We start from the raw sequence: 12,743 nt of genomic DNA on the forward strand, positions 1-12,743 counted from the left end.
ATTATAAGTATATAGATAAGTATATATCCCATACTTTTAACCCACTGTCTTGTGTTTATTTTTATTTATAACATCTTACAATTCATATGCCTTTTTTAATAATGAAAGGAACCAGAATAGGAAAGCATTCAAGGGTAAAATATGTTCAAATTCTTAATTGTGTGGGAGTCTTGATTTAGGATAGCTAGGCTAAATTATCCCACTCCAGTGTTCTTGCCTGGAAAATCCCATGGATGGAGGAGCCTGGTAGGCTACAGTCCATGGGGTCGCTTCACTTTCACTTTTCACTTTCCTGCATTGGAGAAAGAAATGGCAACCCACTCCAGTGTTCTTGCCTGGAGAATGCCAGGGACGGGGGAGCCTGGTGGGCTGCCGTCTATGGGGTCTCACAGAGTCAGACACGACTGAGGCGACTTAGCAGCAGCAGCAGCAGGCTAAATTATGGTATTATAGAATAATAAAGCCATGTAGCAAGACTGAAAAATTTCACTTAATACTCCTTTAAACTATATTTCTCAGTACTAGGGAAAAAGAGCTTTATTTATCTTACAAAGGAGCATTTGTTAGGAATAAATCTTTCTTAATCTAAATATCATTGTTTTAGGCTACCTGGCTTGACAATGCATCATTTTAGATAAAGTGGGACTTGTGGGAGGTAAGATAAGCCTTTTCCTAGAGATACTGGTATGTTTCCATTGCTGGCACCAAGGTTCTTAAAGGACATAATTATTTTCTGTATTGAGCAGAGCACAAGTAGGGACTCATATGAAATATTTCCATCTTGTGCAGTTTCAGGGTCATGGCTGATCCTGGAAACAGAAGAAGGATCTACCACCCCTTGAGTCTCACCTGCTCCCTGCTCATTGTGGGAATGTGCTGTGTGTCTCCTTTCTTCTGTCATAGCCAGACAGATCTGCTGGCTCTTAACCAAGCTGATCCTCAGTGCTGGGAATCTTCTTCAGTGCTCCTCCTGGAAATGTGGAAGCCTCGAATCTCCAACACTGTTTCAGGTTTCTGGGATTTTATGATCTACCTGAAGTCATCTGAAAACTTGCAGCATGGGGCATTGTTTTGGCATCTGGCCCAACTCTTCTGGGACATCTATGTGGACTGTGTTCTCTCCAGAAACCACGGCTTAGGAAGAAGACAATTGACTGGAGAGGAAGTGAAGATCTCAGCAGTGCATCCACAGCACACAGGGAGAAAAAAAGGTGGTCAACCCCAGGCCCCATGTCTCTTGAAAGGGTCCACCAAGTATGAATGTGCTGAATTGTGAGAAACAGGGAAACAGCTTTAGGAGAATGCATTGCCACACATAGTCTTCTTGGGGGTGAACCCAAAGAACACACAAGTGATAGGAAGATACATAACACTTCCTTTTGTAATTTGCAGTAGCTTTTTTTAAATCAACATGTTGTCCTCATCTTCATACTTCTGGTAAATAGCAGCAAAGAAGAATCAGATAGACAAGTAAGAAAAGACATGATTCCTAAAACACAATATCAAGGTATAAAGGGATGCCCCCAAATTTACTTTTTTTTTTTTTTCAGTTAGTCTGAGCATTGCTAGTCATAACCTGTGTTTACTTGTTATGGAATCGGGAAGATTTGAATATAAGCCTGAGGAACACCTACAGCACACAAGCTCTTACCCCTTTTAAATAGAAAAAATAACCCAAATGTTTTCATATAAATGGAAGGACTCCTTGAGATTTACTTAGTTGATGATATAAATGGTAGAAAAATCAGCTGGCTTACAAATTCACTCTTCCTTGTTTTCTGAACAAATCTCAAATAAGTAATTAACTTCCAGCAAGCTGAGTAATTAATTTTTAGAAATCTGGGACTTCCTACAAATTTAGATTTTTCATTGAATAAATATATATTCAAATATTACATGTAATATTTAAAAATATTATAATATGTAATATTTGAATATATGTCTTCAGTCTTACATATATTAGTCTTCTCTGGGGGCACTAGAAAAAAATTTCCTTTATAGAATTAGAATGAGGGTGAATGAAGCACTGTGAGTAAGCTGAGAGAGAACTTAGCCTTATTCATACTGTTTTTGTTCCTTTTTCTGTGTTGTTTTCAACCAACGAGCTTCTAAAGCTTGCAACAAAGGCTGTTCGAGTGGTAGTAACTGTTTATGAAGTAGTGGAAAACTGAAGAATAAAATAATTTTTTTATTTGTACATTTTGTTGTGAGAATTGTTATAAAATTGTAAAATGGAAAAATCTATTAAAATAGCAATTAACAGTGATAGTTCTAGATAAATCTTTTCTCAAGATATTGTAGAACCTTTAAATATTTAATTTGTTTTAATATCAATAACAAAAGATACTGTTAACTGACCCATAAAACCAGATAATCCACTGGTATTATTTATACATAAATTTATTGTTTTGGCAAGTGTTATTGTCACTTAAACCAATTTCATTTCCTAGAGGAAATATTCTTTCACCAGATTAGTTACTAAAGCAGAAGTACAAAATGAGTGTCTATAAATGCTGGTTGCCAATATTTTAAAAATATTTTGAACAGAGGCTGCCCAGATATTGACATCAGTAAGCACTGTATATTTTCTTCATGTGTACTGTAGACTTTTTATCCCACCACTCTTATCCTATATAGCTGTTGTACTCAAATTACTACCAGTATTTCTTGGTTTTGTATTTTACACTCACTTTGAATTACTTTATCTATAGAATAAATGAAAATAATAATGTTTGTGTTCAACTTAACATGAAAATAATCTATAAATATATCACATATGATTATATTATAACTAATATATTAGTTATAATATAGTCCTGGTGGCTCAGAGGTTAAAGCGTCTGCCTCCAATGCGGGAGACCCAGGTTTGATCCCTGGGTTGGGAAGATCCCCTGGAGAAGGAAATGGTAACCCACTCCAGTATTCTTGCCTGGAGAATCCCATGGACGGAGAAGCCTGGTAGGCTACAGTCCACAGGGTTGCAAAGAGTCGGACACGACTGAGCGACTTCACCTTCACCTTCAGTAATATATCATGTACTATAATTCTGTATTATAATTATGTAGATATACATAGAATCTCAAAAAATGGTTTCAGTTTGCTTGTTTGCGGTAGGCTATCAAAATAGTCTGAGACTACATGTAATTTTCTGAGCACACTTCAACATTTCTATCTTTAAAAAAATCTAGTGGATTTGTCTTCAGCATTGGAAGTCACTTCCTTCATCTTGCTACAGAGATGCTATTGACCCAGCTGGTCTGAAAACTTTGCAAGCAGTAGGACTAAACATCTTACTTTATTGAAGTTTTTTTAATGTTTGACATAAACAATTGTTGCATACCAGGAAGTAAGACTTTCCATTTATACTGTATAGTCACAGTCAAAGAGGGTCTTGGGTCAAGGAGACACCATGTTTTAAAGCTAAATAGTTGCGGGAACATGGAGATTTTATCTCAAGAGGCTTGATTAAATCTCTAGTGGCTCAGCTAGACTCTGCATGTACCTGCACAGATTCTCCACTAATTTTTTCTTTTGTCCCCAGGGAATTAATATTCGATCAGGTTGGGATGGGGTGAGCGTGAAGAGGTGTTTGTCCCCATAGTTCTCAGGAAAATTACATCATCAGAGCAGAAGAGAAGAACTAAAATAAGTGTCTCCATAATACACAAAAAGGTTCTTGCTATTTTGATGGCTTCAAGTTAAATAGTTTAAACACACTTGAATAGTGTTGCAATGAATCATGCCTTATTAAAAACACAGAACTCCTATATAACTTTGTATGTTAATATATTTGTTAATATTGAGTCAGGAAATAAAAAAAAAACAAGAGATATCAAATAGCTACATAAACTTGGGCAAGCTAATTGACTTATTTAACTCTTAGTTTCTTCATCTGAAAAAGAGGGATATGGAAAAATTTAGAAGACCCATAATGTCTCTTTAGGTTCTATGTTCTGATGTTCTGTGATCTGATAAAAAATAAATGTATAAAAAGCATGGATTTACCTATAGAAAGAATCTGAAAGAGGTTTTTACTCCAAGGATAACTTCCTGAGCCTAGTGATGAGCTAGACACTGTGGTGCTTTATAACAATGATAAGCAGGAACAGAGGTGATCCAGAAATGAGAATTGCCAAAATTCTGAGAACTGAAGATATCATTGTTTGAGAAAAGACTCAAAACAGCATCATTAATTTGTCTAGAAAAATACGAGCTAATAACTGAATGTTGAAATATTCAGAAGACTGAAGAGATTATACCCAGGCTTAAGTACTAAATTATGATGGATTCTGTGTAGGCAGATAGGCAGAGAGAATGAGAGAGAAAATGATGAACTGATTTAGGAAAAGTGTAAGCTGTTAATGTCTATCGAGTAGAAAATAACAGAGTTGAGGTTAACTCATGGGTTAGTAAAGGCTTCAATACAAATGAAAGGATTTTTAAGCATATCCTTGTTTGTATCAAAAATGATGATTCCTTGCTTCAACAAATCTTGCTCTGCCCCTGAGAGGAACAGAAAAACTTGCCTTCCTGAGCTTGGTAGTTTGGATGGTCTAGAAAAATTGTGTCTTTGCTTTCCTCTTTGACATGAAAATTAACATTTAGATTTATAATTTGATGATGTTTGCAGTTGGTGTCTAACCAGCTGAAAAATGTTTATAGTGCTTATTTTTTAAACACTAAGCAGAAGACAAAACAATGCTTTAGAAATACAAATTAGATTTACAAATGCTTGATTTTATACTTTACTCACTATAAGAAATTTTTTAAGTAGCATATTCAGAAATTACTTATCTAGAAATCTTTCTAAAGAAACATTTGGAGCTGTAGTCAACTTTGCAGTACAAGGTTCTTCACTGTAATATTATTTATAGTAATAGAAAATTGGAAATAACCTAAATGTCCCATAGTTGGGTAATGGAAAATTAAATTATGGCATAAAGTATGTATGCATAAAATTATGCTTCTCTTTGGAAGATTATACTATGGATGGTTTAAAGTTTTTTTTTAATTTTTATATTATATAACAATTTTTAACTTTTCTAGTCAGAAAAGTGTATTTTAATACATATTAATCCAATAGGAAATGTATTTCTTATAATCTACTTAATTCATATTATATAATTAAACTTTATAGGACACAAAATTTTGCATAAAAAAGAATTTACATATATACCTCTGCAATAAATTTATACAGAATTTTAATTGCAGAGTGGCACAAATAGTAGAATGGCAGAAAACTTTCTTTGTAAAACCAAGTCATTGATGTTTAATCAGCCTGAAAATATTTTGGTGATCTAATGATTAGTTCCTTTTCTCCAATTTCAGGTGCCTATTCTCAGCAACCAAGAACCCCTTCCCTAAAGAAGAAAGAGTTGATTGAAGACTTGATAAGCCTGCATGTGCATAGGAGCAGATCGAAGTTCATTGGAAAAGCGACCAGTGGCCTGGAAATAAAGAGAAAATAAATCTAACCTCAGAGCTATGCACATCTTGGCATTTAAACAAATATATATATTTTTCTTGACTATTGATCCTTCATTTACTTGAAATGGTGGGAGTGTAAAAAGATAAATATTAAGCCACATTCTCTCAGAGTACTTAGCTTCATTCTTTTAGGCTGCTAGCACATTCCTTCAAATGGTGACAGTGCTGTCAGATCATCCCACTGCCAGAAAGAGAGCACCTGTGCATGCTAAGTTGCTTCAGTTTTGTCTGACTCTTTGCGACCCAATGGACTGTAGCCCCCAGACTCCTCTATCCATGGGATTCTCCAGGCAAGAATACTAGAGGGGATTGGCTGGGGCTACACAGATTCTTTGTATTCATTTTGGTCACTGTTTTGGGGTGCTTGACATTGTTAATGAACTAGAGTGCTAGACATTTATTTTGAATACACTGCATGGCTTCAAAGACATCAGTCACTGAATTGCTTATGCACAGGCATATGAGACTATACTTACTAATTACCTGAATTTCGTTTGAAAGAATATTTTTTAATATTTTGAACTGAGTGACGCAAAAAACAAAATGAAGCAACTGGTAAATAAAGCATTCTACTAACAGAAACAAAATTAATAAAAGCTCTGGACCCCAAGTAATGTTACTGAAGTCTTTTTATTTCAATATTCAGTGTTACCATTAATGATAATCCAAACTCTAACAAAATAGCAGTAAGTATAATTTTTTTCTCCACTTGGTATATTTTCTATTGTATTAAATATTAAGACTGTAATTGATAACACTTTGCTTTGAAAAACAAACTAAAAATAAAAACAGCATTATAAGGAAAGAACCCATAAAAATATTTTTCCTCAAGATGACAAGGCCTGAATAAGGTTCATCGCAAAGAAGTCCAATTAGCAAATTTATTTGAGTTCCAGACACAATGCTATTTTTATCTCTAATTATGCTCATCTCGCCAATCATTTCTGACTATTATAACTGATGGTTGAAAACCAGTTTGAATTTCAGCTATGTTAGCAATTCACTTGCTTTTCTAGATCCAAAGAAGTCTCAGTAAGTGTTTTCACTGAAGGTTTAGGGCCTCCTTAAATGATAAATCTTATCCGAAGGGTTAATATTAGAAGACATAGCTGCATCTGAAGATTCACCAAATCGTGAAAATGGCGGAAACAAGTCTGGGGAAGGAAGTGAGAAGGGGAACCAGCCTCAGCTTTAACTTGATTAGAAGAATGAGCACATTAAGAGCGGCCATTCTTTGACTACCTTTTCTAGAGGGTCATGCTTTTACTTCTGTGCTACTTTCACTAATGTCTTACATTAATTTCTTAAAAAGTGTCACATAAACTCACTATCTGTTATACATGGTTGAAGAGATGCCATTCTTGCAAGGCTTGCCCCTTACTCCTCCTGCACCTCGGTACTACACCAGCGGGGCTGCCAAGTTTTTCTGATGCTTTGTGAGCCATCTAGTCTCTGGTGCTGTCAATCCTGTCTTCGTAGAATGCAAGCATTGGTAGACAACATGTAAATACATGAACATGGCAGTGTTCCAATAAAACTTTGCTTGTGGACCCTGAAATTTGACTCCAAGTCATTTTCAAGTGTTAGAAAACATTATTCTTCATTTGACTTTTTCCAATTATTATTTTTTTTTAATGTAATAACCTCTCTTCATTCACAGCCAGCACAAAACTGGCAGTGGGCAGATTTGACCCTTGGGCTGTAGTTTGCTGACTGGTGCTCTGGGGCATCCTTATCAAACTTGTAAGGAACAGATGGGAGGAAGTAAGAAACAGTGAATATGCTGAATAACAAAACCAAAATTAAAAAAAAAAAAAAACAACCTCATGTTAGGCTGAAAAGCAAATTCAAAAAGATTAGGATGAGATTGAACAGAAGTAACAGTCCTAATCCTACCAGGTTGGACATTATTTCACTTTGGAAACATTACTAGAAGTTATGGATCATATGAAAAAGAGCACACAGTCTCTCTAAATGTAATACGAACTGCACATCCAGACAATAGGTGAAATAATGGAACCAAAGCAATTTTTGTTGAAAGTTGAAAGCATTGGTTTAGAGTACAGGCTCAAGAGCTGGGTTCGAACCTCAACTTCATCAAGTAGTGACCAAACGACTTTGGACAAGTTACTGACCATTTTCGTGCCTTAATTTTCTTATAAAATGAGATACCTATTTACTACTAGGTTTGTTGTGAGGTTTAAATGAGCTAGTACCTATACGGTGTGTAGAAGTTAAACACTCTCACAGTTAAAAAATGTTAGCTACTACTTTGAACTTTATTCAGTTAAATACCCTAATCATACATACAGAGGAGGGAAGCACACAAGTACTTTGATCATATTCATTGAATGTGGGATTTTAGTGAGAAACATTTATGTTTTAAAATAAATTTATTTTGAGATAATTGCTGAGATATACACATAGTAAGAGATAAATAATATAGAGACATCCTATTTACCCTTCATCCAGGTTCCCTCCATAGTAACATCTTGCATAACTATAGTACAATAACAACCAGAGAATTGACATTGGTAGAATCCGCAGAGTTTATTCAGATCTGACCAGTTCTGCATGCACTCGTGTGTGTGTGTGTGTGTGTGTGTGTGTGTGTGTTCTTTGCCAAGCCTGTTCTCCAGCAGAAGCATCTGGACAGAAAATTAGGTCATCAATTCAAAATTTAGATATTAAAGAAGATAGTTGCACAAATTCCTGTAGACCACATGCTTGAATACGACTACCAATGTATTCAAAGAAAGGGCCTCTATTGGAAGTACAGCACAACTAGATTTGAATTGCCTCTTCTTTCCATTTCCCTCTACCCCTCCTCACTCCCAAGGCTTTACTCTGAAGAACTAAGACACAAGAGTAGAGAGATTAAAAAAATAAAATTTTCATCGTGCTTCATACCAGACTATCAAGAAAGAGGTAGAAGGTTTAGTGTAGTCAGTACAGATTTTGAAAACACGTTTTGTCATCACCTTACAAGGCCTTGGAATCTGGGTTCCTTTTCACTTCAGGTTGGTCAAGGTAATCTGATCAACAAGGGCAGAGAAAGCCCTGCACACTCTCTCGGCTCCACAATATAGGTCCAGGTTTACTGAAGATTGCAGGTCTGAAATCAACAAACAGGAAAGTCCTGCAGAGAAAGCACCTGTAGGTCCTTAAACTGATCTTAATAAAGTTCTAGCACAGAGAAGAACTAAAATTCATCTCTCTTCAGTTCCTGGTGGCAATGCCCTTTCTCTAAGCTAGCCTGAAAATGAGATGGGTATCATTTACCATGATCAGTTACCAATTGAGACAAGTTGTGGTTCTTGAAGAGAATTTTCCCATAGGTTCAAGCAAAATTCTGGGTAGCCAGAAATCCCACTCTTGAGCAGCGGTTTTCACACTCTGGTGTATGTTGAAATCACCTTTGTTTGTTGTGTTAGTGGCTCAGTCATTTCTGACTCTTTATGATCACATGGACTGTAGTTGCCAGTCTCCCTATCCGTAGAATTCTCCAAACAAGAATACTGGAGTTGGTTGCCATTTCCTTCTCCAGGGGATCTTTCTGACCCAGGGATTGAAGCTGGGTCTCCTGCACTGCAGGCAGATTCTTTACCATCTGAGCCACCAAAGAAAACCTAAAATCACCTGGAGAATATTAAAACAGATTGCTAGGTCGCAGGCTCAGAGTTCAGATTCAGTATATACGAAGGTTAATTTTATGTGTCAATTTGAATAGACTGTGGTGCTTGGATATTCAGTAAAACATTTTTCTGGGTGTGTCTGTGCAGGTGTTTCTGGATGAGGTTAACATTTGAATGAGTAGACTGAGCAGAGCAGAGTGCCCTCCCTGATTAGGTGGATGGACTTCATCCAATCAATTGAAGGCTTGAATAGAAAAGGTCTGAGTAAGAGAATTCCTTCTGTCTGATTGTTTTCCAGCAGAGACATCAATTTTTTTCTGCTTTTGGACTCAAAAGGAGACATCAGTTCTGGAGAACTCAGACTGCTATAGTATATCAGGGATGGGACCCAATAAACTGTGTTCCTAATAGGCTCCTGGGTGATACTGATGCTGGCCTAGGGATGATGCTTTGAGACCTCTGCTCTATAGTTACTGATTAATGGTTTGAGTGGTCCCCTATGATCTATTGTAATAGGAATCGTGCTGTAGAAAGATCTTCAGTTTGGCAGTTATCAACCAAAAAAATGTATATGCATAATTTTTAGGCTAAAAGTTCCACTTCTAGGAATTGATCATACAAACATATTTACATATGAGTACAAATATATATGCTATAAGGATACTCACCAAAACATTCTTATGATAATAAAAAATTGGGAGCAACTTAATTACACACCAATAAGTAAATTACTGTATATTTATACCCTGGGATATTATGTAGCACTTTATAAATGACATTGCTCAATGTCTAAGGTACATTGGCAAGTGAAAAGAGCAAAAACAAGTTCAATCTAATTTATGTTAAGAAAGTAGAGACACATAAATGCAAAGAAAAAAAGTCTGAAGAAAAATTCACTAAACTGCCAACAGTTTTTACTTCTGAGAAACAGGTGCCAGATCATGATGGTGAATTCATTTTTAAAAAGCATGTGCACTTGGTCATTTTAATTTTATGATGAACATGTTGTATAATATTGTTTGTGTAATTAATAAAAATAAGATTGCAGGAAACAAAAACTTAGAAAGGCTTATTTTGTTAGTTATACACTTCAGTTACATGATTTATTTTGGCTCCATCTGTGCTGTTTCCTGTTGAACATAAGAGGAGAGGGTTCATGCCTTATTTTTTTTTTTTTACTGTTTATTCTCTAATACTTCTCCAGAACTACAAGAACCTTGAATAAATAATATTCTATTGCCCAAATAAAATCTTGTCCAGAGGCAAACTTGTTTTAGAATATTCTGTTTCTCAGCCCATAGTTATAAAAACTTTAAATACAGTAATAAAAAATAGATAAATGACACTCCATTTCATACATTAAAAAAAATTTAGTTGTTATTTTAAGTTCCAGTCCCTTGAAATGTTAAAATAGCCAAAGATATACACTTAGAGCTGACTGTGGCTCAGATCACCAGCTCCTTATTGCAAAATTCAGGCTTAAAGTGAAGAAAGTACGGAAAATCATTAGGCCAGTTGAGTATGACCTAAACCAAATCCTTTATGTTTATACAGTGGAAGTGACAAATAGATTCATGGGATTAGATCTGGTACACAGAGTGCGTGAGGAATTATGGACAGAAGTTCATAACATTGTACAGGAGGCAGTGACCAAAACCATCCAAAAGAAAAAGAAATGCAAGAAGGCAAAGTGGTTGTCTAAGGAGGCTTTACACATAGCTAAGGAAAGAAGAGAACCAAAAAGCAAGGGAGAAAGGAAAAGATATACCCAACTGAATGCAGAGTTCCAGGGAATAACAAGCAGAGATAAAAGGCCTTATTAAATGAACAGTACAAAGAAGTAGAGGAAAAAAGTGTTATGAGAAAGACTAGAGACTGCTTCAAGAAAATTGGAGATACCAAGGGAATATTTTGTGAAAGGATGAGCACGATAAAGGACAGAAACAGTGAGGACCTAACAGAAGCAGAAGATATTAAGGAGAGGTGGCAAGAATACATAGAAAAACCGTATGAAAAAAGCTTTAATGATTTGGAAAACCATGACTGTGTGATCATTTACCTAGAGCCAGACATCCTGGAGTGTGTCAAGTGGGTCTTAGGAATAAGCATCACTATGAACAAAGCTAGTGGAGGTGATGGAATTCCAGCTGAGCTATTTCAAATCCTAAAAGATGATGCTGTGAAAGTGCTGCCCTCAATACACCAGCAAATTTGGAAAACTCAGCAGTGGCCACAGGACTGGAAAAGGTTCATTCCAACCCCAAAGAAGGTCAGTGCCAAAGAATGTTCAAACTACTGCACAATTCTGCTCATTTCATATGCTAGCAAGGTAATGCTTGAAATCCTTCAAGCTTGGCTTCAACAGTATGTGAACTGAGAATTTTCAGATGTACAAGCTGGACTTAGAAAAGGCCAAGGAACCAGAGATTAAATAGCCAATATCCGTTGGATCATAGAAAAAGCAAAGGAATTCCAGAGAAATATCTACTTCTGCTTCATTGACTATGCTAAAGCCTTCAACTCTGTGGATTACAACAAACTGTGGAAAATTCTTCAAGAGATGGGAATACCAAACCACCTTACCTGCTTCCTGAGAAACCTGTGTGCAGGTTAAGAAGCAACAGTTAGAGCCAGTCATGGAATAATGGACTGGTTCAAAATTGGGAAAGGAGCACATTAAGGCTGTTCAGGTAGGATCAGAAGGAGAAGCACATGTCCTACTACCTGCCCAAATCCTTCTTGTTGGAATCCATCTTGACTGAGCAATGCATGTGCCACCAGGAAGGACCCTGAGTCAGAATGATTGGCTAGAGTCAACCCAGAAACTAATCCCATCACCATAAAACCCAAGACTGTGAGCCATATGGCAGAGCAGTTCTCCCAGGTTCCTTTACCCTCCTGCTCTCTGCCCGGGCACCTTTTTCCAATAAAGTCTCTTGCTTTGTCAGCATGTGTGTCTCCTCAGATAATTCACTTCCATGTGTTATACAAGAGCCCACTTTTGGGCCCTGGAAGGGGTCCCCCTTTCTATAACAGGAACATGTATGAAATCAGTGTGCATGGGTGCATGCTAAGCTGTTTCAGTCAGGTCCAACTCTTTGTGACCCTGTGGACTGTAGCCTGCCAGGCTCATCTGTCCATGGAATTCTCCAGACAATTCAGCATGGGATAGGTTACCATGCCCTCCTGCAGGTGATCTACCTGACCCAGGGATCGAACCTGTATCTCTTACACCTCCTGCATTGGCAGGTGGATTCTTTACCACTAGTGTCACCCAGCAGTCCAGAGGAAACTGCAGTGGGAAAGTAATTCACCTGAATGTAACTAACAATCTATCTGGGCTCTGAATGAATTCAGGATGTGAGAGAAGGCTATCAAAATAATGGGTACAGAGGTTTAAACATATTAGATTATCTAGTCTGTATTACTTTTCTGGCAATGGAAATACTGAGCCCGTGCTTTCCTTATAAGAATAATTAATTAGGCAAACCAATATATATTGAATATTTACTCTGTACTAAGACCTCTCTCTTGAGCTCCAGATTGTACATGTTGATTGCCTCTGATATTTCCATTTGGTTGTTTCCAAGCAGTTCACACTTAATGTGTTCAAAACAGAAC

General features: G+C 36.6%; 2 protein-coding genes across 2 annotated transcripts in view; one reads left to right on the forward strand and one right to left on the reverse strand.

Annotated features, from left to right (window-relative positions):
* The first annotated feature begins 799 nt into the window (after nucleotides 1-799).
* On the forward strand, nucleotides 800-6,086 carry FAM237A (family with sequence similarity 237 member A). Its single transcript, XM_061397499.1, has 2 exons — nucleotides 800-1,211; nucleotides 5,329-6,086. The coding sequence occupies exons 1-2, from the start codon at nucleotides 800-802 to the stop codon at nucleotides 5,466-5,468; spliced, it is 552 nt and encodes a 183-aa protein (XP_061253483.1). The 3' UTR covers nucleotides 5,469-6,086.
* A 2,412-nt stretch (nucleotides 6,087-8,498) lies between these two features.
* Nucleotides 8,499-12,743, reverse strand: part of DYTN (dystrotelin) — a 53,025-nt gene continuing 48,780 nt past the window's right edge. Inside the window, 1 exon segment of the mRNA XM_061397515.1 lies at nucleotides 8,499-8,602. Within this exon segment, the coding sequence (XP_061253499.1) occupies nucleotides 8,499-8,602 (104 nt within the window).

Source organism: Bos javanicus, chromosome 2 (genome assembly GCF_032452875.1).
Source record: "Bos javanicus breed banteng chromosome 2, ARS-OSU_banteng_1.0, whole genome shotgun sequence".
Taxonomy (NCBI): Eukaryota; Metazoa; Chordata; class Mammalia; order Artiodactyla; family Bovidae; genus Bos; species Bos javanicus.

Coding starts and splice junctions, on each gene's coding strand:
- FAM237A (XM_061397499.1), top strand. CDS start 800: ATGGCTGATCCTGGAAACAGAAGAAGGATCTACCACCCCTTGAGTCTC. Junction 1,212..5,328: donor GCACACAGGGAGAAAAAAAG/GTGGTCAACCCC, acceptor CTCCAATTTCAG/GTGCCTATTCTCAGCAACCA.